The 26,699-nt window shown below is 42.7% G+C and overlaps 1 protein-coding gene across 3 annotated transcripts in view; it reads right to left on the reverse strand.

Moving 5' to 3' along the window:
- Nucleotides 1–26,699, reverse strand: part of enox2 (ecto-NOX disulfide-thiol exchanger 2) — a 205,475-nt gene that overhangs the window by 14,070 nt on the left and 164,706 nt on the right. For 2 of the 3 annotated variants that reach the window (XM_080502061.1, XM_080502062.1), the window contains 7 exons: nt 20,096–20,326; nt 17,499–17,732; nt 15,771–15,983; nt 11,821–11,927; nt 8,248–8,362; nt 4,618–4,805; nt 249–389 (listed from right to left, as the gene is read on the reverse strand). In XM_080502061.1, coding sequence (XP_080358187.1) covers nt 249–389; nt 4,618–4,805; nt 8,248–8,362; nt 11,821–11,927; nt 15,771–15,983; nt 17,499–17,732; nt 20,096–20,326 — 1,229 coding nt within the window. The remainder of the gene's footprint in view (nt 1–248; nt 390–4,617; nt 4,806–8,247; nt 8,363–11,820; nt 11,928–15,770; nt 15,984–17,498; nt 17,733–20,095; nt 20,327–26,699) is intronic. The other variant, XM_080502063.1, reaches the window with a different exon arrangement.

Below are 26,699 nucleotides of genomic sequence, written 5' to 3' on the forward strand. Positions count from 1 at the left end.
AAACTACTGAGTCCTCTTCTCAACCCGACACTACACATTACAACGTTCTGTTTATTGATGATTTCTTTGTTCAGTTTCTTTCATGCGCTGAAACGTCTTGAACATCTTGAACTAATTTCTCCCTCATTAAAGTGCAGATTAGAAAATGTTTGGGCTCAAACAAAGAAAACAACCCAGAAAAGAGCTGGCCTGCCTCTCACAGCGCTTCCTGTTCTCCGAGAGGAAGTGTTGCTTCCCGTCTCACTGACCTGCTTGTTTTGTGCGTTCTGGAGGTTCTGCAGACTCTCCTTCAGGTTCTGGACCTGGTTGTTGAGCTGCTGCTTGTCCTCCAGACTGCTCTCCAGCTCGGCTTCCCGCTGCTTCAGCTCCTCCCTCATTTTCAACAGTTGCTGTAAAAACACAAGAGCAAACATTAAGCCTCTAATTACCTTTGAAATAAATAGCAGTGAAAGTGCCAACACCGTGCAGCTGAGAGCAGAGGATCATTCAATAGTTTCCTTGATATTCACTATACAATCCACACTTTGCGACCCCGGAGCTTCAGCCTCGCACAGCAACGCAGGAGGACCTGGTTTTAGACGGGATCTCTATTAAAACACATTATGATGTCAGAGGCTCATCCACGTGAAGCATGTTCATTTGAGCCCAACACGGAAAAAACCCAGAATAAATGAATACTTAATCATTTCTACCCTGTGTTTTCAGCTGTTTGTATCCGTGAGAATGTATTCCAGCCATCCTCAGCACGGCTCCATCCTGCCAAGATTCACTGGAGTTAAATAAAGCTGAGGATGGATGAAGGACGGCTGGACAGGCCACCATTCCAGCACAGGGCAACTCAGACACGCTCACATTCAGACCTGCAGGCAATTTAGAACCACCATCTGGCCTGAAAAGCAGGTTTTCTGGACTGTGGGAGGAGAACGACTAATAACATAATAATGGCCAATTAGGCAATAACTGCCAATAAATTCATAGTTTTGAATAAAGCCAGTGAGGTAATAAAATAATAACACAGTGTTTATAACCATGACAGAGTGTTGCAGGGTGTTTCCTCAGTGCAGGAATATGATGATCATCTCTTTAACTATACTTATTTTCCATCAGCAAACTGCACAAAATATCTATATCTAAGGAAGGCAACACTATTTATGTACTACTACATTTTAGTCAAGCGGTTATTCATAATACATTTTTGAAAGGACGTTTTGTTTTGTGTGTTTTAAATCAGAGGTGTCAAACATTGGCCTGTGGGCCGAAACTGGCCAGCAAGAGCCTCTAATCCAGCAAAACCATCAAGCAAATGGTCATTAAAAAACAACCACATTTAAAAATAAATGTCTTCAGAGTCGCAGACACAACACGACACTGGGGCTGAGCTGAGGTGTCGGTGACGCGGCAATATGAGCCAGCAAACTAGCATGAGCGTCAAAACCATGATGTCAGAGGGAGTTTGTAAAAATATGCATAATGCAACACATACAGAGACCTTTTCTGAACATTTAACTGTATTTTGCGCCAGGTTTTTCCAGGCATATTGGGAAGGGGAGTGCTGTGTGAGTGAATGTATATGAATGCAAACTTGATATTTTGTGTTTATATATGCGAGTGTGTGTGTGTATTTGTGATACATATGTATATGTATGAATATTTCATGTGTGCGTGTAGATATACATATATAAGTCTTCTATATTAGTTTTTTATAACTATGTTTTCATCAGATAAAATTAATTTACATATTAGCATCAAATGGTGTATATATTTTGGCATGTGTGTGTGTATAGGAATATTGGATAAGTATGTGACATCAATTAGATGTCACATGCCTGAAATGAATAATAATTTAAAAAAGGGTTTCATTAGGCTTCATGTTGAGATTGTAGTCGTTGTTGGTAGTAACATTTAGTTCCCATCACATATCCTCTGTGCCACAACAAAGAGAACCTTTAAAGGTTAAATATAAAGGTAATTATAGCACAGTTTGACCTGTCTGGACCACTCAAGGTGAAATTGGGCTGCACCTGAACTGAAACATGTTTGACACTCCTGGTTTAAGTTCTACTTCAATAACTTATAAACATTATTGAGAGAATGTTACTATGATAATGGATCAAATACCTGCTGAGAGCTTTATTGCACTGGAAAAGGCCCAACATTATTCCAGTAAAGGCCACTATGACTTGATTGGTTGTGAGAAGGAGAAAGCAGGTAGAACATGCAGCCACACGGAGAGGCTGTCGAGCCTCAGCCTGACTAAAAACCAGGGTCATTGTCAATGTGGGACAGGAGCCACAACACGACATCACATCTTTTACAAAATGCAGAAACATCATGAAAGTAGTCAAACTAATTTCAGCTTCACGCAGGAAGCTTTGATTACAAACACCAGCGGTAATCCGTTCATGTTGTCTCCTAAACACAGACCAGAAGATTCACTTCCTGCACATTTCGTTACCAAAAAGATGGTTTGGACAGAATTTCAGTTTGCACAGCTACACAAATGTTTTTGTTGTTACACAAACTATAATTTTCGAAGGACGAAACAAGCTGCCAGGACATGCTGATCATATTTTATTGCAACTTGAATGACTGCGTGAAGCAACATGTAAAGCCCAGTACGGAGAGGGAGAGCCCATTTCACCGTCTTCCAGTTCATTTGTTCCATTCACCTAATCTTTTCATAAACTCGCCATGAGAGGTGGAAGTTGGGAAAAGGTAATTACTTTCTGCAAGCACAAGTGAACAGCAGGGCCTTAATGGATTCTCTTCTCCTAAACATGAATCGATCATAATTTCCATTACCTGAGACAGCCACGTAAGTGAGGACACTTGACAAATGCCAGAATGAGTCACTTTAGTCCCTCTTTAGTATTTACAAGGTAAACTGAAGTCGTTCAGACACATAAATGGTTGCTGTTCTTTTTCTATGAAGATTAGTTATGATTAAGTCTGAAGATTCAGTAATTACAAAGAAAATTTCCCCAAACATTGAAACGGGAATCACTTTTTTATGCAACGTTACTATTGCCGGTGAAATAAAGATGATCTGTGGTGTTGCTTCCTTATTAATCCTGACTACGAGAATAAAGCAGCTTTGATGCTCAATGTCGTTTCTTTGATTCTGGACCAAAGCAAAGAAATGCAGAAGATGCTGTATAAGTAAAATGTGATGTACATTATACTTAAATGAAGTAAATGATCATGTTTTACTTAAATGTTCTCTATTGACTTACCATTTTCAGTGTGACTCTGAACTGTACCCGTTCTCATCTGCTGAAAGCTCAGAACCAGTTTTCAGACCAACAATCGTCAAAACGAGCAACAAGAACTTTTCTCCTTCCAAACACAGCGATGGTTTCCTGACAGGAGTCGGCAGTTCAGATGCCTGACAAACTCTGTGTGTTGTCGCTTTATAGATCAATGGCTCGTGTTGCGCAACAACTTCAATCAAGCTACGCTGGGATTAGTCTGGTCGTGGACTCCAGAGGCTCCAGGGTTCGTTACAGTCAAACCGAAGCAACCAAGTGTGAAAACACCCTGAAATGACCGGATATGCCCCCGGACTCCAACTACAGACACTCCAACAGCACATTTACCTTCCACATTTCTTTGGTATGATTTGAAAACGATTGTTTACGCATCCAGTCTACAGCCTCTTATCCCAAATATACTTTTAAGCTCACATACAATCGCAGGCAATTCCTGACAGATAATAGAGTTTTGACAAAACTCGGTTTTCAACTCAGAAATCGAGTGTTTTCACCGTCTTAAAGTCTGGACATTTGTGGAAGAACAATGGAGACGTGAACCTTTTCTTCTCTCAGACAAAATCACATATATTATATTTTACGGATAGAAAATCACATAAATACAGTTGTACCAGCCACTTACATGGGTATATTAAGGACTGAAAGTTTTTTTTTTAAAGCAAAGTTAGCATCTAAGATTTGAAGCACACTTCCAAACAAAGAAAGAAATTCAATGTTTTTCATTATTTTTCCTCGAATAAGTGATCTGAAATAGTTTTTGATGGGCCTGGGTTCTCTCCAACAAGTATCAGCACGCTGTTTGATTCACTGCACAACTCTTCAATCCAATACAGAACTCGTTCCCACGACGTGTTTAACCCAGGGGTGGGCATTCCTGGTCCTGGAGGGCCGCAGCCCTGCATGTTTTAGATGTTTCCCTGCTCAAACACACCTGAGTTCTCATGACGAGGCTCTGCAGAAAGCCTGATAACGAGCCATCAATTGCTGTCAGCTGTGAGGATACATTGAAAACATGCAGGGCTGCGGCCCTCCAGGACCCTGCTCGAACCAAAGTAAACCAAAAAATAAATAAACATAAAAATCTATTTTCATGCACAGCTCCTCCAGACAGCTGCACTTTTCTGCCCGCTGTCGGAGAGCACTTACTTTTCTTTTTATGTGCTGCGTCATGAATAAATGACAGGCAGGGTTTTCATCTGGCATGGAAAATTCATCGGCTCAACCTGAACGACCTTGTTCGCACAAAGAATCCGATGCAGAACAGCCTCGCAAAGGAGATCAAACTCATCGCTGGACTGATGAGAACCGAAAGGTCACGTCTTTGTGCACGTGCGATAAGTGGAGTTACCTTCTGCATGCCCTGCAGAGCCTGCTGCAGGAAACTGAGCTGCTGCGAGTGAGTGCTGTCCTCTTCGCTCCTGATTGGCTGGTTCTTGCCTTGTTCCTGTTTGAGCAGCTCCACCTCGTTCCTGTAGGCGTCCAGCTGACAGCGCAGCGAGTCGTTCTCCTCTTTTAAGGCTTCAGCTTGCAAAACACCTGCGAATGTCAAATGCAGGGGAAAAAAAAGAAAAGAAAAAAGATGTTGGCTGCTCTGGATTGACACGTATCACCCCGACACTTTTTAACCAAGTGCCTTTCAATATCCTCGCGTTACTGACACAGAATAGAAGTAAATACACGACCGTTTTAAGCGTGGAAAAAGTCAGACCAATTTCATGTCTCGATATCCTAAGAACCCCAGATGGCACACATTCATTTAATAGATGTCTGCTCGGAAAAACATCTTTGCCCATTTCACCGGTTTGTAAGGGAACTGCTGTGTATTTATCCATGAACCAGGCGACATTAAAGTGCAGAGGAAAAAGCCTTTTCACAGATCTTGACTATTTCCATTGTGCCACGCGACTCACAACTGAAAAACATGTTTTGATGAGAACTGGCAGAAAATTACCCCAGCTGGATTAGCAAACTCTCCGCTAAAGAAAAAAAAAATAGTGTGTGCACAAACAAATTACATGTCAGAATTTAACTTTGACACCACGGAACTAAAAATTCTGCAATATGCAAAGATAACTGTGTAAAAACTGACGGTATCATCGAGAGCTAGATGAAGTTCAACGAGCCACACAATTCTTATATTAATGCTGAATAATTGAATTTATGCAGGACTCATTCAAGAATGTAATAAAATATATTAAGCTATTAATGAATTGAACTGTGTTATGCTTGAGTGGGAGTGAGTGTGTGGAACAAATTTGAAAAAGTCCCCCGGAGGGTTTGAGGAGTATTGTGTCAAGGAGATGGACAGTGGATAGATCAGGGGTGTCCAAACTATGGCCCGCGGGCCAACGGCGGCCCGCAATTCATTTTCAATTGGCCTGCAGCAAATTCCAATAATGTACTGGAACATGGGTCAAACATGAAACTTGGCTTGGCGGCACAGTTTTAGGCAGTGAGGCGTCCCACTATCATCTGGATGGCCAATTTTCGAAAAAAGACTGCAGCTCGGTGCTGCACTGACGATTCACTTCAGTCCAACATGAGGCCTGTGGACCGAAACCGGCCTGCAAGGCTGCGACCCCGCCCAAACACAAACCACCACGCAAGGTGGCTACAGAGGAGTTTGGTTTTTTCACGTTTAACTGTATTTTGCACCAAAATGTTTTATTAAAATGTTGTCATTGTGTTTTTCAGTACAAATTGTTTGATCTTGCAGAATTATTGACAGTTTCATCATGTACACTGTGACCAACAAAGAAACACTTTCAGAGTAAATTCAAAGGTTATTAAAGTAATACTGTACTGGTCCAGCCACTCAACATGGAACTGGACTGTAAGTGGCCCCTGAAGAAAATGTTTTATCAAGGATTTATTTTGTATACATAGATATATATATATATAATAGTAATAACAGAACAATATATATACACTCTGATTCCCCGGAGAATCACGTAGAAATACAAATTATGGGTATAACAGTCTGAGGTCAGTAACAAAGAGGTTAAATCCAAAAAGACTCTTGAAGCCTTTCCTTCTTCAAAAACTTGAGTAGCAGAACTCAACGCAGGTGACCCATTGTTTTCTGCCTTTTTTTTATAGTGGTGACAAATAATTGCTCATAGGAAAAATATACCCACTTATATATATATATATATATATATATATATACGTATATATGTATATATATGTATATATATGTATATATACGTATATGGCATGTATATGTGTGGCACGTATATGTGTGTATATATGTATATATACACACATATACATACACATACACACACACACACACACACACACAGGCTTTGACAAAACCACTATCTAACACATCACAGTACATCTAATATACTTGCTTCATATCTGGTAATCAAAAACCTGCAGGATATTAACATGGACCATGGAGATGAAATAATCCCACTGTGTTTCAGCCCATAGCCCTGTGCTGGACATCTGACCTGACCTATAGCAACCAGTCTCCACCAAGTAATGTTATTATTATCACAGGAGACCTGCTCAGCTCCTGCATTATCAGCTCTGCTCTCTTCCTGCACGCCTTGGGCTGCAGATCTTATGGAAAGTGCACTACACTGACTGGACTGAGGAGATAAGCTCTATCCTGTGTGAGTGTGTGTGTGAGTGTGTGTGTGTGCGTGCGTGCGCATGAAAGCGTGTCTTGTTTAGTGTGGGTGTTCATGAGTGCTGCCTGCAGTCTATCATGGAGGACCATTGGCAGTGTTAATGAACTCTTGCTGGGTGAGTGAATGACTGCGTGTGTGTGTGTGTGTGTGTGTGTGTGTGTGTGTGTGTGTGTGTGTGTGTGTCCATGCTGACTTTGAGTCCACGTTTCTCCCAGCAAAATTAAGGTTTGAGGTGAGAACTGTATTGATTGAGACTCATCAGCGTGGTGTGAGGAGATGTCAGCTGCTCGGCTACATTGGGTTACATAACAGGCAGCGATCGACCTGCAGCTATCTGCCAGTGTGTGAGTGCGCTCACACCTTCAGGTGTCGAGTTGCACGCGCTTCTTTTGCTTTCTATTCTGTAGATGAGTCAGGCCCCGGCACATCGATTCACTTTTTAAGAGGCTGCAGTCATAACACAGGTGTTTCCAGTGGAGTTTGTCGATGGGTAAACATGCCCCTTTGCTTATAGGTTCGTGAGTAAACAGAGTTTAACACTTGGCTTGTTAACACAGATACCGAGAAGTGTCACATTAATGCCCGTCACCTCAGGCGATCCTGCAGCATCAAGTGAGATGGCAGGTCTTTGACAGCAGTGCTAATTACTGATAGCTAAATAGCAAGGTTGCAGAAAAGAAGCGGCTGAGCTGATGATCGCATTTACATACATTTGCATGCTGATAAGAGATGCTGTCATATTAAGGAATGGCAGAGATCAGAACGATTAAAAGGCAAGAAGAAAGAGCGCTAGAGGAGAATAACAGCGAGCAAAGAGCCAGCAAACATAGGATGACACCGGCGCGACCTTACAGATGTTGCTCTGGTGACTACTTGAGACTTATGGGGTGTTGTTATGGGGGTTGAGAGATTAGAGGCACCGTTAGTTTTCGTGGCTCCAGCAAACACAAAGGGACTGCTCTGAAGGAAAAACAGAAGATTATGGCACTTCAGTGGGGCCCATGCCTAAAATTAGATGGCAGCCGGCAGATGTGGACAGATTCACGCACATTCAAATGTCTCCATTCACTGGAAAAGCTAATGTGAATGTTACTCCACAGACATGACCTGCATGCTGAGTGTCAGCATTTTTATGTATTTTGAATATCAGCCTTTTTTTTTTTTTTTTTTATGTGAAGAGAGCTAGCAGGTGAAAACTGTCAATTCAATCAAATGCGGCTGTCTCACTCACTCTGTTCATCCTCAGGGGATCCTGATCTGTGCTTATCCTCGCAGGATAACAGGAGCGCACATACACACATACATATATACATACATGCACACACATGCATGCATACCTGAGTCTACGGAGTCCTTGCTGTCAGGGGCATCCTCCATGTCATCATCAGACATCTCCATCTCCTCCTCTCGCCTGATGCCCATCAGCTGCTCGTTGTGCATGTTTCGGATCTCCTGGAAAACACAGGGCGAAACGGGGCGAGTCAAAACTCATTGGTGATGCATATTTAGGCAGGTGCTGAACTAGAAAGACAGCCGTCATCAGTCAAGTAACCTCTTTCATTGCTAATGTGAAGCAGGAGGAATACTTTTCACACATCAGTACAGAGCAGACGAGCAGATGAACAAAGATGAAAAGGATGGTCTCAGTGCGAGAGGCTCAGCTCCATCTCTGGCAAAGCATCAGGGCAATGTTTTTGCACAGATAAAGAGATCTTACAGTTTTTTTTACTGCTACTTGAAAGAGCAACAGCACGTTATTGCAGAAATACAAATGAAATACATGAAATCAAAGCTCCATAATTTAGCGAGGTACGATTCCATAACAACAAACCATCATATGAGTTTACTGTTGACTTTTCATGCACATCGGAAAACACAAGCAACGACTGTGTAATATGAATCCTCCCGTTTCATTTCCTCCTCACAGACTGCATTACTAATGACTACACCCATCTGGAGGTCGTCCACCACAGGCCGGTTTCACCATAGTTTCAAGATCGAACTCAACCTGTGGAATAAGATGAATTGTAAATGAGAGCAAACGTCCAGGTGTGTGTTATCAAATTAAGAAAAAACAAATAGCCTTCATACACACAGTATATACTGTATATCCAAACAAGGCTGGGACATAAAGTGTGAATATATATCATGGATATCATGGCTGTTGTTATCAATGACACAATAACAGGCTAAAAACTACTCTTCAAACCTAAAGGAGGTAAATACCTGCCTGAAGATCAAACTTACAACCATCTGCTGGCTGATGTTGTCAGCTGGAGCTCATGACAGAAGTCAAACAGACACACATGGTTAGAGGGGGTTACTGTAATCTGAATATACCTGGAAGTGGCAGCAACTCTGTGCTGCTTGTTGCTCCACCAAGAGAGAGAATCACACCGACCACACAACATGGCTGAGGGTGAAAACCAGCTCAGAGCTTGATAACAAACTACCACCTAATGGCTGCATTTACCAACCCATGCTGTTTCTACTGACCAGTGGCCCCGCGGCCTCCGAGGCAGATCAGTGTGATCAATGTAAACACAACCTGCATTAGGCTGCAGTAGTTTTTAAAGTGAATCTGTTTGATGTAAAATAATTATCACTGTAGCAATATTGATTCAAGGCCTGGGCACAGACCTCTGCTGCTCCGTGAGCCTTTTTTGTTATTGGTACTTTTAAGAGCATAACTTTAGTTTACACAGAATATATGGGTTATGTCTGAGCTCGTATATAACCAGAGGCTGCAGCTTCCAGCGCAGGTGAACTGAGCACGCTCCTAAAACCTGACAACAACTGACAAACAGCTGAAGGAGGGGTGCCCGAACTCGGTCCTGCAGGTTTTAGTCTCTCCCTGCTTCAGCAGACCTGAATCTGATGATGATGACGTCATCACCAAGGGTGTGAAAAAGCCCAATCACGAGCCCCTCATTGCAATCAGGTGTGTTGCAACTGGGAGAGCTAAACCCTGCAGGACCCCGGCCCTCCAGGACCGAGGCTGGAGACCCCTGAGCTAAAGCAATGGCAGCAATGGAACATCGAGGAAAGCACAAACGTATTTCACGAGTGATCAAAAAACTAAATATAGGTGCATTTATTTTGGATGTATAAGCAAACTACCTAATGAGCCCAGACTAAAAGTCAGGGAAATTGGATGAGGTTTAATAAATCTTTAATGCAGCATTAAAACTGGAATCTGTTTTGAGGTAAGCCCAATAGGTTTGATACAAGTTTGGTTTGTTCCCTAATAAGTCTTTAGCTGCCAACTCTGATTGATACAGATCAAATCACTATTTATGTTGAGATCAAGCATAACATTAAAAAAAGAGTTGATCAACATTGGAGGAGAAGCAGTGAATCATGGTCATCTAGGGACACAGTCTCACAGGTTTCTGTCTCGGTTCAGTTTAATTTTACCCAACAATTAAGATTTTAAACAACTTTTTATGCTTCCGCATATGGCACCCTAGAACACACATGGACAAAGGGAAAGCGCTGCTGAATGACAAAGTCTCGTCTCTCAGCCGTTTTTCAGTTTGAAACAGCTGAAGGAGAAAAGAACTACAAACAAGGTTGGGAGCAGTTTCTTTCCTTTGAATGTGGGCATGTTTAGCAGGAGCGTGTCCACCTACAATCGTGGCTTTCACTTGCATTAACGGTGGTGCAGTTCTCTCTGGAGCAGGGCGCATATAGCAAGTCCATGAAGGAAGACCGTGAAAGGAAGGACACATCCCAAAGCCCTGATGTACACTCACTTTCATCCACATAATAAATTTTAAAACTTGTTCAATAACATGTAGAAGAGTCACCCTATACTGACTGAATCCCGGAGAGACCGTCACAGTGTGAGCAAGTGAAAACAAGTATTACAAAAGCGTTTTCTGATGTTGTCCAAGCAGGCGTGTCATCATGCTTTTGCATATAAACATGCGTCCACCAGCTTCCGACTTACTCATCAAGTGTTTGTGCAGAGACCTTCACACAACCTATTATCAAGATCTAACAACTGCTGTTCTGGAAGGGTAAAATTGATGGTTACTGGTTTGATTATTTATGTAATTCTGCAGCAAATCTGAGTGCTACAGCAACACTTTTGCATTGCAACACCTACCTTTAGCGAGAGGCTTTCATGCGAGGTGATAGCTGCTCCTGCCGTGTGACATTCTGTCATTACTTTGTGAGCATGTCTTCATTTGAATCCAAATTACTCCTGAAATCTGTGGCTTCTCGCACTGGGGTTCAAAGAAACTTACCAATCACATATGCTCATATGAGGTCCATTAAACCCAGGACTGCACAACACTCCAGACCCTCCATTTCATACAAGCCATCATCATGCCAATTGATGTTCCATTTGGCAGCGAGAGAAAATGGTGAGCAGACCATGGATGACAAAATGTGGTTACATTTGAAAATGAATATGCTTTCAGGACTCAGGATAATCCACTTTAATAATTGACTGAAGACATCATCGAATTCAGAGGCGCAGAGGAAAAAGGCTGGAACAGATTTACCTGTGTTCTGGACACCCTTAGAGATGGAAACACACTCACCCAGCAGCTTGTGTCCCTTTACCGGGGCCGGAAGGGGAAGGGGAAGGAGGAACGGGGGGGTGGGGGGCCCGGGCTTTGACCTCAGTCTGTGTCTGGATCTCACACTGGCTGGAGTGAGCAGGCATCTGTTCTGCAGCCTTGCTTCATTCAAAGTACTTACAAAACAAGGACTCTGCACTTGCCCAATAATTGTTTGTGCTTTACCATGTCTTTTATTTTGTGCCTATCATAATGTAGTGAGACAGTCTAAACTATCAGTCGAAGATAACGCTTTACAATGACACAGGAACAAATTATAATAAGATCTAATTTTCCAATAATTATGAGAACAACAGAAGGAAATCAAAGAGTACCAACCTCTGCTTGTTTGCGCCACATGTCCAGGTTCTTGCGCTGAGCTTTGGAGAAATGGTCCCATGCCTTTTGTTTGGAAGCGGCTTGGAATACAGACACAATCTGTTCAACTGTGGCGGGATGCAGGGAAGGACCAGAGACCATCCAGAGACAGTGAGAAAGATAGAGATAGAGAGAGAGAGAGGAAGAGAGAGAGAGAAAGAGAGAAAGGAGAGAGAAAGACAGAGGGCAGTTGGGAAGGAGCAGAGGAGCGACAAAGTGGAGTCAACTAGGGAGTTAAAGATCTGTGCGCATGTCTGTGTGTGTTTACATGTATGTACATGCGTTTGTTGTACTTACCGGCTGATGCCAGTGCACCGTCTTGCACACGGCTGATCAGATAGCTTTTTAACTTTTGACACATCATACATGCACTCTGTGCCCTTCCATTTCTGTGGCAGTGAAATATGTATGACATCCTGGTTCATGCAGAAGAAAGCCTCTGTGCCCTTCAAACCTTATGGCCTGGTGCTGCTGACTTTAATTGGACGCATGAACGGTGCAGCTCTTCAGCTGAAAGTGCAATGTTGGCTGACTGTCAACCTTGGATTCACATTAAAATGAATGAATCGGATCATTCATTGTAGCACAGCTGTTCATGGGGCCCAAAGGATGAACCCTTGTGATCCTGTGATGTGCTGCGGAGCCACCAAGGTGGCGGCCAATTAGTCCTCACCCAGAAAATGTCTTAACAGCCTGTTGGAGCCACGTTCACCAGACCAAATTATTCCTTAATCGCTGCATAGCGACCGCTAAACCTGACAAACTTCAGCCAATGAAAGTCCAGATTTGTGTGCGTGTGACAGAAGATTAATGGCTTGCAAGTGTTCGCATCATCTGACAGGTCGAGATGGCAGCTGTCGGTCCTCTGGTGCTTCCAGCTGTCTGAATCAATAAACCATTAAAAATAAGAAGACATTAACATGGCCTACATTTCTTTTTCCAATAAGTGACCATATAAACAGTAAGCACTTCCAAATAATACTATAACTGTGAACAGTTATTTTAGCTGTTGATTTTAAGCTACGGATATCATACTGGATCAATCTTTACATTGAACATTTTGATCTATTATGTGACCTTCCCTATTAAACCAGCAGTGTGACTGTTTAGCTCATTATTTTACTCCCAATCTTGATATTTGTAAAGCATCTGAAAACAGTTTGTTCTGTATGGAAATGTATTAACCTTTTTTATGGCTTTGCTCAATAACACATTCAGTTATATTATATAAATATAGTAATTCTTTTCTTTTTTAGTGGAGGCTGGATCATCATGAATGGAGCTTTGTGTCATCTCAAAGTTACCAAAGTTGAAACATTTCAAAGGCTCATTGTGGTGAGTGAATTCCACAGCATTTCCACAGCACCAGGATGCGCAATGAGGAAATTAAATGTTCCTTTATTTTCAAATCTCTTTAGAAGGCACGACAATAACTCAGCACTGTGCAGAATTGTAGCTGCAGGCGTTTTGTTTAATGAAGGAAATTTTGCCGAGCAACTGCCAGCTGCCAAAAATAATCCACTGTGTCTGTGCCTTTGTTGACCACTGTGCAGCTCCGCCACAGAGCTAGTCTTAAGAAGCGTTCTCAAGGACACCATTCAAGTTGTTGAAATAAAACTAAGGCACAGATTCACTGCTTTTGCACAGATAACCTGCTTTAGAAAGCCAACAGGTGCACAATCGCACCAATCTTCATTTTTACAGAGAAGCATTGTGGCGACATCAGGCAGATGTGCAGATATATTGTGTTTCTGTGAGGTTGTTTTCACCTGAAACCATCAACAGATGTTTTCTCCATGTCAGAATGAGTGTTTCATGTCCACAAGTTCAATGTTGCACTGCGATGTGTTAATGACAGGTTCAACAGGTCTTTCTGGTGCCCATGAGGAAGGTGACAGTGTGGGTGTTTACGTCTTAGCAACAGATGCCACTAAATCCTCCTCAATGCTGATGTAAGTGTTTTGCACAGCTGCAACTACACAGTTGGCCACAGTATAGAGGTTTAAGGCAGGAGTGAGCTTGGTGGGTCAAACAGTGTTATTGGGGGCAGGCGAGAAGGAACCACCTTTATCTCCCAGGTCTTCACTGAGCCCATATGTGACAGCAGCAGCTGCGACTTCGTCCTCGCTGCACTATATCAAGTCCTTCCTCTAACAGCGTACCTATCAGCTCATATGTGAGTGGTCATGGAGTTGGATGGGTGGTCTGTGTATTCCAGAGGTCCTAATGTACACACAATGGAGTCAATAAGACCACCGGTTAAGGGTGAATGTGTCTGTGTTTGCAGAGTGGAGAGAGACAGAACAGTTCAGGGATCAATAGCATCTTCCCGGCACCCTGTAATTTGATGGAACCGATCGATAGTAGAAGGAGAGGCACGGATACAGACAGACTTTCAGGCCTCTGAGCCCATATGCAAGTATATGTATGATAGAAAGCCTTTTCTATTTTTCCAGTTGCTTCACTATAGTAAAAGAAAAGAAAGTCTTCACAGCGACGTCTGTCAAATATCTTGAGAAAAATGGTCATTGTTTTTGGAAAGCAAAGATGCCTGAAATGTATTTCCATCAATGCTTTCAGCCCCTAAAATTGTAATCCTCTGCACTTTTGCTGGAGTGAGGTAGCAGCAGTCACCTCAGAAGCCAAAATCTCAAAATCTGGCCGCATGAAATGAGAACTATATGCATGGCTGGACACCGCTAAAGATTAAGTGCCAAAGGTTTTTGGTGTTTCCGGTGATATATTCCATCTCACACAGACTTACATGGGAGGCAGGCCAGAAAGTACACAAGCTTTTTATGTCATGACAGAAGGTTGCTTCCAGTTGGGACTTGTAAAATCTCCCCAAAGGAGGTGAGTTATCATGAACGAGTCTGGCGATGCACCAAATGGAAAGGAAAGTCATGAATAGGAATGTGTTTGCTTGGGCCGGAATAATCATGTATGGTGAATACAAGGACAGCAGGTCTGTGTGTGTGCATGAGTGTGTGTCTTTTCAAACAAGAGAAAAACCCACCTCCATGTCCTCTGTGCGTACTATTTACCTGATAAACAATCTGTGACGCACAGACTCAAGAATGTCTTCAAGGATGTTTACATTCAATTTAACATGCATGTTGTGGGATGTGTGGAACTAAATGGCTGCAGGCTGTGGTGTAAACTCGCAGCTGCAGAGCCAGAGGTGTCAGAGGCGAGTAGAGTCTGAGCACTGGATGTTTGCCTTTGGCCCCAGGATACGTTAAGCATGCGTTGGCTGTGCAGGACTGTGCTCCACTGATTCCTTGGAGCAAACGTATGGGGCTACTTACAACGTTCATCTGAAGACAAGTGTAATAATATTCCACACCAGTCTTCTCTTCTCTCATGAATACCAACAACATCAGTATTATGATTATTATGATTATTATTTTTTATTTCAAAGGTGTTTAAACACACAGCAAGCAGGAGACGCCTGGTGGTCTACAGGGACATCCCCACTCTCGAGAAAGAAATTAAACTTACCTTTGAGCCATCCTCTCAAGAAATCATCACAGGACAGCTTACAAGATGCCACAACACACACAGACCTTCACAGCGGCAGGGTGTAGGTATGCATGTATCGTGTGGGAGGCTGAGAACAGTGTTTTACTTACTTTTTGGTGGCTTTCAGTAGACTAGGCACGCCGGCCTTTGTGTGCATTGTGTCTTTGCCATCAATATTTGAATGTTGTGCCTATTCCTAAAAACCGAAACTTTCACTGAACCAAAATGGAAAATATTTGATTAATATTCCTTTTGTTACAATAAGGAGTAGTGTTGTAGTTTTGGCCTACTCAGGAACATTTAGAGTATGTCTCTATCGCTGTACATCTACGTGTCAGTGCTGTGAGTGTGTGTGTGTGTGTGTGTGTGTGTGTGCTGTCGAGACTCACATTGACCCAAGATGCCAGCCAGAGCAGTCTTGAACTTCTCTTTGGCCTCCTCCATCTCCTTCTCATGCTGACTTTTTTCGCCCATCAGCCGCCGGATGTGACTGTTTGATGATTGGATCATGGAGTAGAAGTTGTTGGCATTTCTGCGGTTCACTTCACCTCGTTCCAGCCAGGTCAGGAGCACCCGCACCGCCTCGGCAAAATTGCCGTCGTCTGGACAAAGGGTGAGGGCAAAGAGAAACCTGTAGTTAATAAAGGCCCTATAAATTACAACACAACTGTAGTGCAGTGAAACATGATGGACGTCGGAATATTATTGGGCAAGGGAACTTTATTTGTATTGCAAATATGAGCAACAGTCTTTTGAAATGTTTTACATGAACAAAATATGCAGCAACAAGTCCAGAATAATGAGAATCAAGAGCAAATATTAGAAAGGCAAAGATAGAATAAACATAAATACAAGAGTTAAAGAAACTGCAGCATAACATCTGTGAAAGAGAGAAGCAAACAGAAAGGTTTGAGGCATTTTTAAAAGGACGTGGAGATATTTTGCAGGTTTGTAGGAAAATTGCAAATGCAAATGTTTTGCATTTAGGATTAAAAAAAATACTATTATCTCAACATAAAGCCAATTTTAATGATGCTTTCTGGGGTTAAATACAGTGAGATATCCAAAAGTCTTCTCCTGTAAATGTTGTATTTTGCAGTCTTGCAGTAAACAGAATAAACTGTCATATGATCTCAATGACAGCTGAAGGGTGTGAAGGACACATGAAAACGTGAGGATGAAACCCATTTATAAGTGTCCGGGAAAGAAGCTCTCCCCGTCAGCGTTTGTCATCACGGACGGGGTTTGGAGTACAAGAAAATAACTGGAAATGAAAACAGCTAAATCCCTTTTTTCCCTCCGGGCAATGATTCAGGAAACAGTAAAGCTAAATCTTCAGCAAATAGCCAGGATGCGAGTTTCACCACAGCAGTCCAAGGTGATCAAAACAAATCCTTGGTTAACGCGGCGCTGTGCTGCAGCTTTTCTCACCGAGGCCAGAGAGTGGAGAGGCGGAAAGACTCACGCAGATGGTCGAGAGGCAGGAGAACTCACAGCCATTTTGTTATCAAGCAACTGTGACTGAGGCCTGGAGGTGTCATTGCTTATTAGCGAAACAAGTTTACTCATCCAGAACGTCGACGGAAAGACGAGAAGAGTGAGAAACGGAGGCCTGAGTGGTGGGAATAACGGGGAGGAGACGAGAGCAGTAAGAGAGGAGTGTGTGCTGGGCGGAGTGTCAATTGACACAGTGTGTTATACAGCGTTTTGTGTCTATTGAACACAAATTCCCAGAGTTTGTTAGGACATCAGGGATGCTTCGTCAGATTTACCATCTGCAGTTAAGTATTGCTTCTGTTCTGCCCACGTGCCCACATCCTCTTTGTATGAACGCAACGCAAAACCTTGAACTGATTTCTATTCAAAGCATCTGAATAATAGAGATACCATCACAGAAGATGTGACATCGGAACAAATAGGAAATTCCTCCAACAGAAGCAAGTCAAAATGGTCTGCATGTTGAACATGAACATGTTCCTGGATGTCAGTCAGACTGTTGAGGTGATCGTCTCTCGTGAGATTTCTGGACTTCCTGCAGATATAAATGGTCTCATTGTATTTGATCAGTCACCAGACCTTTGACATGCGTGTCTGTCATGTTTCACAAGACAACACACCTTTGATCTTGTCTCCCAACTGGCTGCACTCGTGCTCGGAGTAGTGCACGATGGGCGGAGGGGAAGGCGGGCGGAGGCGGTCCTCCTCTATCTTGCGGCGGTGACGCTCCTCTCTGGCCATCATCCGCTGGCGACACTCCCACTCATAGAGGTCGTCTCGGGCCTGGGCGAAGTCCACGTGGAGACGACCCGTGTCTTTCTTGTCGGTGCTGGAGCCCAAACGAACGCGGTAACCTGCGAAGGAACACACGTACACGTTGGAAGAAAACGGGATGATGCACATGAGGGGGAAAAAATGAGAATGGCGATCTGTGCAGAGAGCTGGAAGTCAGTTAAAGTGTTGCTCCTTTTGCATGAATGTATGCGTCCAAACGTCATATTAGCAGCCTGCTGATATTAACATTTAGCTCAGAACTCTGACTACGGAACCCGCTGTCCTCTTGTTACTAAACAGCAGAGAGCAAAACACAAAGGAGGCTGAAATGTGACAACAACCCCCAGTCAAAGTCACGCTCACGTCAGTTCTACCAATACAATGCCCCGCTGCATCCAATTTTGGACAGCTGTCAATGTTACACTCATTATTCACATCAGATTCTTGGCAAACCATTGATTTGTCGATTATTTGGAAAATATCGATGATACATTTTGTATCTTTCACTATGCAGAAAAGAAAAGTAAATATACTGGTGGCACCATGCATCGTTGAAATGTGGAGGAAAAACATGCCCGGAAGTGTGAATCTGATTTAACTGAATTACAAGATAGAACAAAAAAAGAGTAAATGTCAAAAAGGGTACGTCAATGAGCTATTGTTTAGTTTTTTTATTGTCAGGACTGAGCTGCATTCCCTCACCTAACAATTTGTATTTCTCAAAAAACAAAAGAAAAAAAAAGCCTTTTATTGGGGTCTGCCTCTCGTGTCTTTTTCATTACCCATTTCTCTGCAGGGATCCCTTTGTTTGAGATGATATACTGCAGCCGTAGGGTTTTGTGGAGGACAGGAGTCCTGTATCCTTTTGTCGATACACGACAGAGACTCGGGGAGGCCAATTACTTCTCTAGAGGCACTGAGCGACCACAATATCCCTCATTACCCCCCCTCCTCCTCACCACTCCCCCTCTTCTTCTCACACTTTCCTCCTTACTCAATTTCCACTAATGGCCGGTTGCGGCCTGAAGTGAAGTCATGCCCAGTTTGTGATTTAATTGGTCAAAATGATCCTGAGTGTGTGTCTCATGCATGTGCCCTCGCTGGACACAATAATGATGCGCAGCGTGATTCCCTGAAAGGCTCAGCGTACCATCATCAAAGGACAGGAGGAAGAGGAGGAGGAGGAGGAGGGGGGGAGCAACAGACACCATCGCAAACGGGAAAAGAAATGAGTGAGAGTTCAGGGGTTTCTCCTTCAGTCTGCTCGCGGTGCTTCAGGCTCCCAATCTAACACAGCCTCAATATTTCATAGCAGCAGATCTTGGTGTGCCGGGCCTCGTGGAGTGTGTGTCGTTTCTGGGTATTGTTTGTTTGCACACTGCGTGTGTAAGAGAGTGTGTGTGGCGGGTGTTATTTATGGACAAACTGCACAGCAGTGGCACTGCTGTGATGTATGGACGGTGGGCTCCCACATCTCACCGGAGGAAGAGAGGCCGTCAGGACCAAGAACCATCCTCACACCCTCGCAGGCATTTGCACATGCATGAACACACAATGATGCAGAGGTTTTCAGAACCGGCTGCTAGATTAGATGTGTGTGCGTTTTATTTTGAAAGCATGAATGTACAGCCATCAGTTGGCAGCAAGAGATTTAGTGCGTCTGCAGTCCACAAGCTGCTGTGAGGGTGAAGATTAGATAAGAACCCGTAAACTCGTCCCACACCATTTGTGGAGGCACTTTTCTTGACATGACGGTCATTTATTTCATCCCGTGTGGGTCTCAAGGAGGCTGTGGTTGAACTCTGACTCGTTATACTGTCACTGTCTTGAATTACAAACACAGAAAAGCAGAAAAACAGGGAAAAAAAACACTTAAAAAAAAACCCAAAACACATTTTCCCTATGTTCCCTATGTTCACATGTTCTATTAATGAGCTCGTCAACGCAGGAACATGGGAACACGCTTAATAATTCAATCATATTTCCTCTTCGTGGCCACCAGATGTAAACATTCCAAGCTGAGATTCAAGAAGTCTTTTTTCTTTTTAAATAATCTTGGCAAATTGGACTGCTCTAAATAATAAACTTCCTGTGACGAACCTCAGACGAGAAAAGCACAAATCAGATCTCTAATTTAAAAAAAGAGGCACAAATAATGCAGAATTCATACAAAATTTAGATGCAGTAACTTTTTTCTGAGCAACTCAATATTCACTTCAAGTCCTCACACACTTTTGTTAATTAGGAGGATTTCATGACCATGCGAGCCTTGATGAGTTCCCGCTGCGCATTACATAATATTGGATATGGGAATATGAATGGGAGCTTTACCTCCAGTCGGCTCCTTCGCTACGGGTACTCAAACTGACAGAAACACAGTGAAATATAGCCTCAATAACCACTTCATGGATGAGGAGGAGGCTTCAGAGTGCCGACGGCTCACCCGACAGGAAAAGCGCCTTATCCACGGTGAACTCCTCGGCAAATCTGATGTGGCAGAAGTTCTTCTTGCTCTTGCGTATGGCTGTGATATCGCCACACTGCCCGAAGAGCTCCATGATGAGCTGCTCGTTGGAGTTTTCCGGCAGACCACCGACAAACACTGTTTTACACCCCGGAGGTCGGTCTCTCGTGGCTGGAGGGGGGAGGTCTGTTGAAAGGAGACAATATACAGCTATGAACCCTCAGTGAGTCGAATTACATAGAGAAGACTGGAATATCAATAATAGAACAGTGTGTTCTTGCACTAGAGATTACATAGATGAAATACACATGTTACAAAAAAAATAATAAAAAAATCAGCTGTTCCAGATCATTAAAATCCACATCGGAGCATAAATAATATGTGTTTTGAGAAGCAGCAGTTTGATGGTGAAAATGTTTAAATTACACATCTGAGCTCACAAGATCACCTGGTATTTATTGTTGCATCATATAAGCCTATATAGTTACGAAAAGATACACATTAGAAAGATGTGCAAAATATAAAGATGGGAAAAAACTGAAACGCCCGACTTGTTCTGAAACAAGCAATTACTTGAACAGAAACTGAAGACATGCACTGCAGAGCACAACCTCACACATTCATTACTATAAACAAGGTAAAAACAAATTAAAATGTATAATAAGTATAAAAGATCCCAAATAAAACCCGAAAGTCCCCTCCAGGCTTGGAATACTGACGGCCAAATTAGAAGAATTTATAGTTTTTTGAAAAATCTATACATGACTAAATCAAAAGCTTGACTTTCAGGCTGATGCAGCAACATTCAATTGTCATATTTAAAACATAGCACTCTTGACCTAAGAAAAATGATAAAACTCAATGCATGAATAATGATAACTTGGAGCAATATGCTCAGATCATTTCTTTTCTTAGATAAATGTGAATATCCAACTGTTCCAAGCATGAAAATGAAATCTCCTGGCCACAAAGTGAGTGTAAATCCTCTCATGTGGAAGGTCTGCTGCACGGGAAAGAAATTCACTTCTTCAACACAGATGAGTGTTGACTGATCTAATCTCCAATAGATCAGACTCCTCATCCATGATGAATGTGATTAGCGGGGTCTATGAGGAGTGAACCGGCTAATCAGTGGAACGCCGAGGATGTCGAATTTCTGGATGTGTGCTGTAAAGGCCTCACAGTCACTATCAGCGCTACTCCCCGGCCGCTAAACTTCAACGCTACGAAAACAACTCTTGTTTTTGCGACGTTAGCTGGATCTCAAAGACTGAGCTGCATCTGAGTGGCGTACATTCAAATACCTTGGAACAGAGAAGACGCTGGAAGAGGGACAACCCACTGAGACCCAACAAGAACTTTGTCCAGTACGACAAAATCTAAAGAAAAATATCTTTTGTAGTATTATTAGGCCTGAGAGTGTCTGGCATATATACAATATATTGATTAAAAACATGTTTCTTCCTGTTGTGTCTAACTTTCTACGTCAGCTGTGCAGTTAGCGTGCCAACGCCGAGCCACTACTGGAGTAGAAGATACAAACCGCCAGGAAGATTCTCAGCAGGGGAGTTGGTCTAATTCTACAAAACAAAGTGAGGAGCTGAACCGGGGGAGACCTTGGTTGTGAGCCGGCAACGCAGCTTTCACATTGTTCACATTTCACACTGGGTGGTGTGTTTACAAATTCATGAATAGGAAGACGAAACCAAGACAGTTTTCAGGAAGACGAACGGTCCATATGAGCAAAGTACCTTACGTCTGTATGTAATTACATTTATAAGAGAGTACTGAAGACTTATCTTCATCTTCAGCTTAGAATGATTGGATTTTTACAAACAGATTTTAATTATCTCCATCCATTCGTGGTGTTTTCTTTGCCCTTGACATAGACTGACAGGCATTTTGTTAACACCCAGTATGCACACATTGAGCATGAAATATATGAATTAATTGTACTACGCACAAAGAAAGGGAACTGCATTTGCACAGATATGTGTACACACAAAGAAATCTTAAAGCAGACTCACAAATAAACTGCATATATACAGTACATCCGGAGAATATTCACATGGTTTCACATTTTGTTATGTTACAGCCTTATTCCAAAATGGATTCAGTTCAGTTTTTCTTAAAAGTGACTATTGATCTCAAAGTGAATTTTGAAATAAGGCTGCAACATGTGGAAAAAGTGAAGCACTGTAAATACAAACACACACACATGTTTCTAGCATGTTTGCTACTATAGTAGACCCACACAAGTGGAGTTATGCAACATAATAGAATTATAAGCATTAACTCTGAACAATGATAACTTAAGTTTACTGACGGCTACACTGTTTATATATAAACAGTCAAGCAACAACAAACACGAGGAAAACAGAGAATGTAAAGAAATAATGTGAATATTAACAAACCAAGGCCAGTTTGCTTTTTGGCTTCCAACTTCCAGCACACAATGAAGCTCAGCAGAGCGCTTCATGCACTCGCAGCAAAACCCCATGTTCCAGAGTCCAGGCGAGTGCAGGGCTGCCTTCGTCTTTCAACGTTTCCCCACACGAGCCACCAGGGCTCATCCCTGCCTCCACTCTTAACGAGACCGTTAAAGCAAAAAACATTGACAGAAGTTTCATCCTGCGACCTCCAGAGTTCATGGATTAAACTAGATTTGAGTTGCCATGGACAGAAAAAAAAAAAAAAGTGGCAAGGAAAAAAGCTTGCGATAGCAAGAAAAAGCTTTGTTGGCAGATGCAACAAAGAGCTCCAAATGAACTGACCTTTTCAGTCCAGGACTGGCTGATGGAGCAGTGAGGGCGGAGGAAGGAGAGCAGGTGCACTGCAGCAATAACCAACGTGCTACGTACTGGAACTTAAGTAGAAAGGAGCATTTTGTGAATTTCCCCATTAAAGAGCTTATGACTCCATATTCCATGATTAAATTATTCCCGCTGTCAAAAATAACAGTGAGAAGCATAATTGCCTTCATCGGATGCCCCCTGGAATGTTGACACTTTTACTGTTTTGAAAATGTTGAAGTGTTGAACAGCAAACTATCTCCGGGAAGTCTGAGGCTGGAGAGGAACGGGGAAGTTGTGGGAGGAAAGCGTCGTCTGGGTCCCGCAGGGAATTCTACGTTTTCATATTGTTGTGGTGCTTCTTCAACACAGAGCTACCTCATACATAGACATATTGTAGTAGACCTTTACTAAGTGGTGTATGTCTACACCGTACATCATTCATTATATCGTGGAGACTCGAGCCTCGACACATATAGTGAAGGATCTACTAGCATACGTCTACGCTAGAGGCTCGTTGGAGCAGACATTCACCACACGGGACATATTCTATTAAAAGTCCCTCATTTGTCCTATCAGAAATATCAGAAGATGTTACTGTTACCGCCACAGTTTACAGCCTGGCACTGCTGTGATGTCACAGCAAGATGGAGGAGGCTGAGAAAGATCGAGTGTTCCCAACTTAATTTTACTCATTTTTTGTAGTTTTCTGTTTGCTGATGACGGCAGTATGACAAAAACGTTTTATAACGAAAATGCTTTTATTTTGTATTGCTTTCCCCCAAAAAATGTTTTGGTGTTGCACGCTCTTTACATTTGTTAGGATAATGGTAGCGTTTGAATGTTAGCAGGAGTGGGAGGCGTTCACGATCCTCGCCGTGCAGCTGAACCCCAATGTTCCTTCTAAATCGACAGGTTATGCAAATGCACTGGTAAAAGGACCCAGATTGCAGTAAGTACAAACTTACTTTTCACAAACTGTAAATTGTAAAGAGCCAAAGCGACTGCACTTTAGTAAATAAGAAAAACAGGTTAACCATTTTCATGATGACGTGAATCCAAGTGAACGGCCTGGGTTAACATGGAGACCAGTGCAAATAAAAAGAGTGATTTACAGTCCAGCGGGGTCAGACAGCCGGCTCTGAGGCCCCCTGGTGGCCTGATGCAGAACAGCAGTCATCACCAGCCTTCACCTGGACCGCGAAAAACCTGTCATTCTCCTGGGAGGGACGCCGCAGAGCAGAGGCTCCACTGCTCCATGGCCGGCATTCACAAACACACACACACACACACACTGTCTATTTGTGGACATTTCTTCATTTTTTTCTCGGGGACGTTGGTTGTTTCATGAATTCAATTCAAGTATTCTTTAATATGCTCTGATGAAAGCTCATTCACATCACAACCCACTTCTGAGTTACTGATATTTCTCCTGAAACTTCACTGCTTTCATCTGTTGAGGAGAATAGAAAAGTTGCAACCAAACTAATTAGAAAATATTTCACTTTATTTCAGTCGACAATTTCTTGACTATGGCAAAAGATACATTCCTATGAACCAAGATGAACCAAATCTGGTACGAACAAAGGTTTATATCTCTATTAAAATAAAAAGTTCATTCAGGAGATATCACATTTATTAAAAATTGCACAAACCCCAAGTAAAAGTGACTTTTTGAAAAAAAATCTAAATACCGTATTTTCTGCACTATAGAGATCAACTGAATTTAAGCCGAACCTGCAAAATTTCTATGTGCATATACATATGCCGCATTTCACGATAAGCCGCAGAGTTCCACGTTGTAATAGGGCAAGGATTTCACTGCAGGAACACGGGGATTGATCATATTTTCATAAATTCCTGCACACAGGCTGTGTTGAGCAGCTCCTGCACTATGAAGCCTGCAGACAGACAGAGAGACAGATACATAATCAGCAAGTGTTTTATCTCTGTTGATAAAGTATTTTATCGGTTATTTGCTGATTGTGATTGTGAGGAGGAAGATTCCTCAGCCTCCGTGTCCAGCACAGTAGTTTACATGATGCACCTGAACGCATCACGGACGGCAGTCAGTTGCTGGAGCTCCAGACCGCGGGAAGCAGCACGAGACGAGCTCACCAGGAGCAGGAACGTCACTTTTAAAGCCAGTTCTGGAGAAGCAGAGTCGCTAGAAACAACATGTGAAAGTAGAATCTGGCATGAAGCCTGTTAACCCGTAAAAATCCACAAATTAGCCACATCGTGTTATAAGCTGCAGGGTTCAAAGCCTTGGAATAAAGTCACAGCTTATCTTCCAGAAAATATGGTAATGATTTTTATTTCTGACAAATTTGTACGTCACGTTTGGGAGATTCCACCCTACAGCGACTTCAATAAGTCACAGTGACTTTGACTTTTGGTTGCTGCAATCTAATCACTTTATCATAGAGAGAGATAAAAGAGTTGTTGATGCCTCGCATTAATGAGACGTCACGGATGGACGGAGAACACAAAAACAAAATGCCTCTGGGCTTCTGCCGTCATCAACACAACAGGCAAAGTTTGACTTGCACACTCAAATGAAGAGCAGAAATATCATGAGCTCCTGCAACACTGAGGAACACCGTCTGTATGCTCAGGCCCCTTTATGTGACATTTCAGGTAAAAACACATAATCTTTGCATTTCACAAAATGATGTAGTTAGCATATTGGGCCATTAGTAGGTGCTGTTGTTAGTTTTTGTAATGAAACCACAGACGCACTAATGCTCTAAACATTAACAATGATTGATGTCCCAGCACAATGGGAGTCATGCCACTTCGTTATCACTGTCAATCCACAGGCTCGTGTTCAGAGGGGTGTTTTACTCCAGCCATGGTGTGTGTGTGTGTGTGTGTGTACACACAAGCAGCATTTCAGAACAGTTGAAAATGTTGTTCTGTTAACGGGGCCTCAGGCTCCAACATGCTTCTTCTATTAAGATATTTTCAAAATGCTAAATGATTCTCTGACACCCTTCAGACACAAGATAGATTAAAATCATAATACTACATTTAAATATTAAATGAAAAATGAAAATCTAATTTTAAAGTAATAAGATGCGTTTTAAAATGGGATTTAAAAGCGTCCAGACATTCACTGTTCCTGGCGTACATTAAGAAAATCAAGTACCGCAGTGTTTGATAAATGATTTGGCAATCAAAGTAAATCCACAGGTCCTGATGCTGAGTCTAAAGTCTCTAGAGACCAGATAAGATGGTTGATGGATGAGCAGAGAAGGTGAGTGGGTGGTCAAGGCTGATCGGGAGGCTGTGACTGACAAATGAGCGAGGAAAGAGCTGGATGAGGACGTGCAGTGGCGGTAAGGTTCTCCACACTAAGGAGGCAGAGTGGGAGGAGCCACAGGCGCGGGGAAGGGCTGAAGGGCTTTTGTTGCTCAGCTGAAAGGTCAGTGGGTGCGGACGCCTCACGCGGCGTCAGGTTGAGTGTGCACAGCTGGAGGGTAATGACGACTTGTGATGGACACCATATGCAACCTTGCTGCCACGACGCCGGCGCTTTCTCTGTGACGGTTGCTGAAAGGGGCTGCGATGCAGCTAATGGCAGCGCCGGTTTCCCTTTATGTCTCACGCGCTCTATAACCCGTCAAACCATCGAACCAGTTGTGAAGCCGAATCCACTGATTTTCCAGTCGTCTCACTGGGAGATTCAAAGAATCTGAATGTATACTTCTGGTGAACTGGAGGTTGTCTGGATAAATACTTTCTTCATTTGTTCGCTGGCATTGCTTTCTTGAATAATAAAGCAGCTT

Source organism: Blennius ocellaris, assembly GCF_963422515.1.
Source record: "Blennius ocellaris genome assembly, chromosome: 9".
Taxonomy (NCBI): Eukaryota; Metazoa; Chordata; class Actinopteri; order Blenniiformes; family Blenniidae; genus Blennius; species Blennius ocellaris.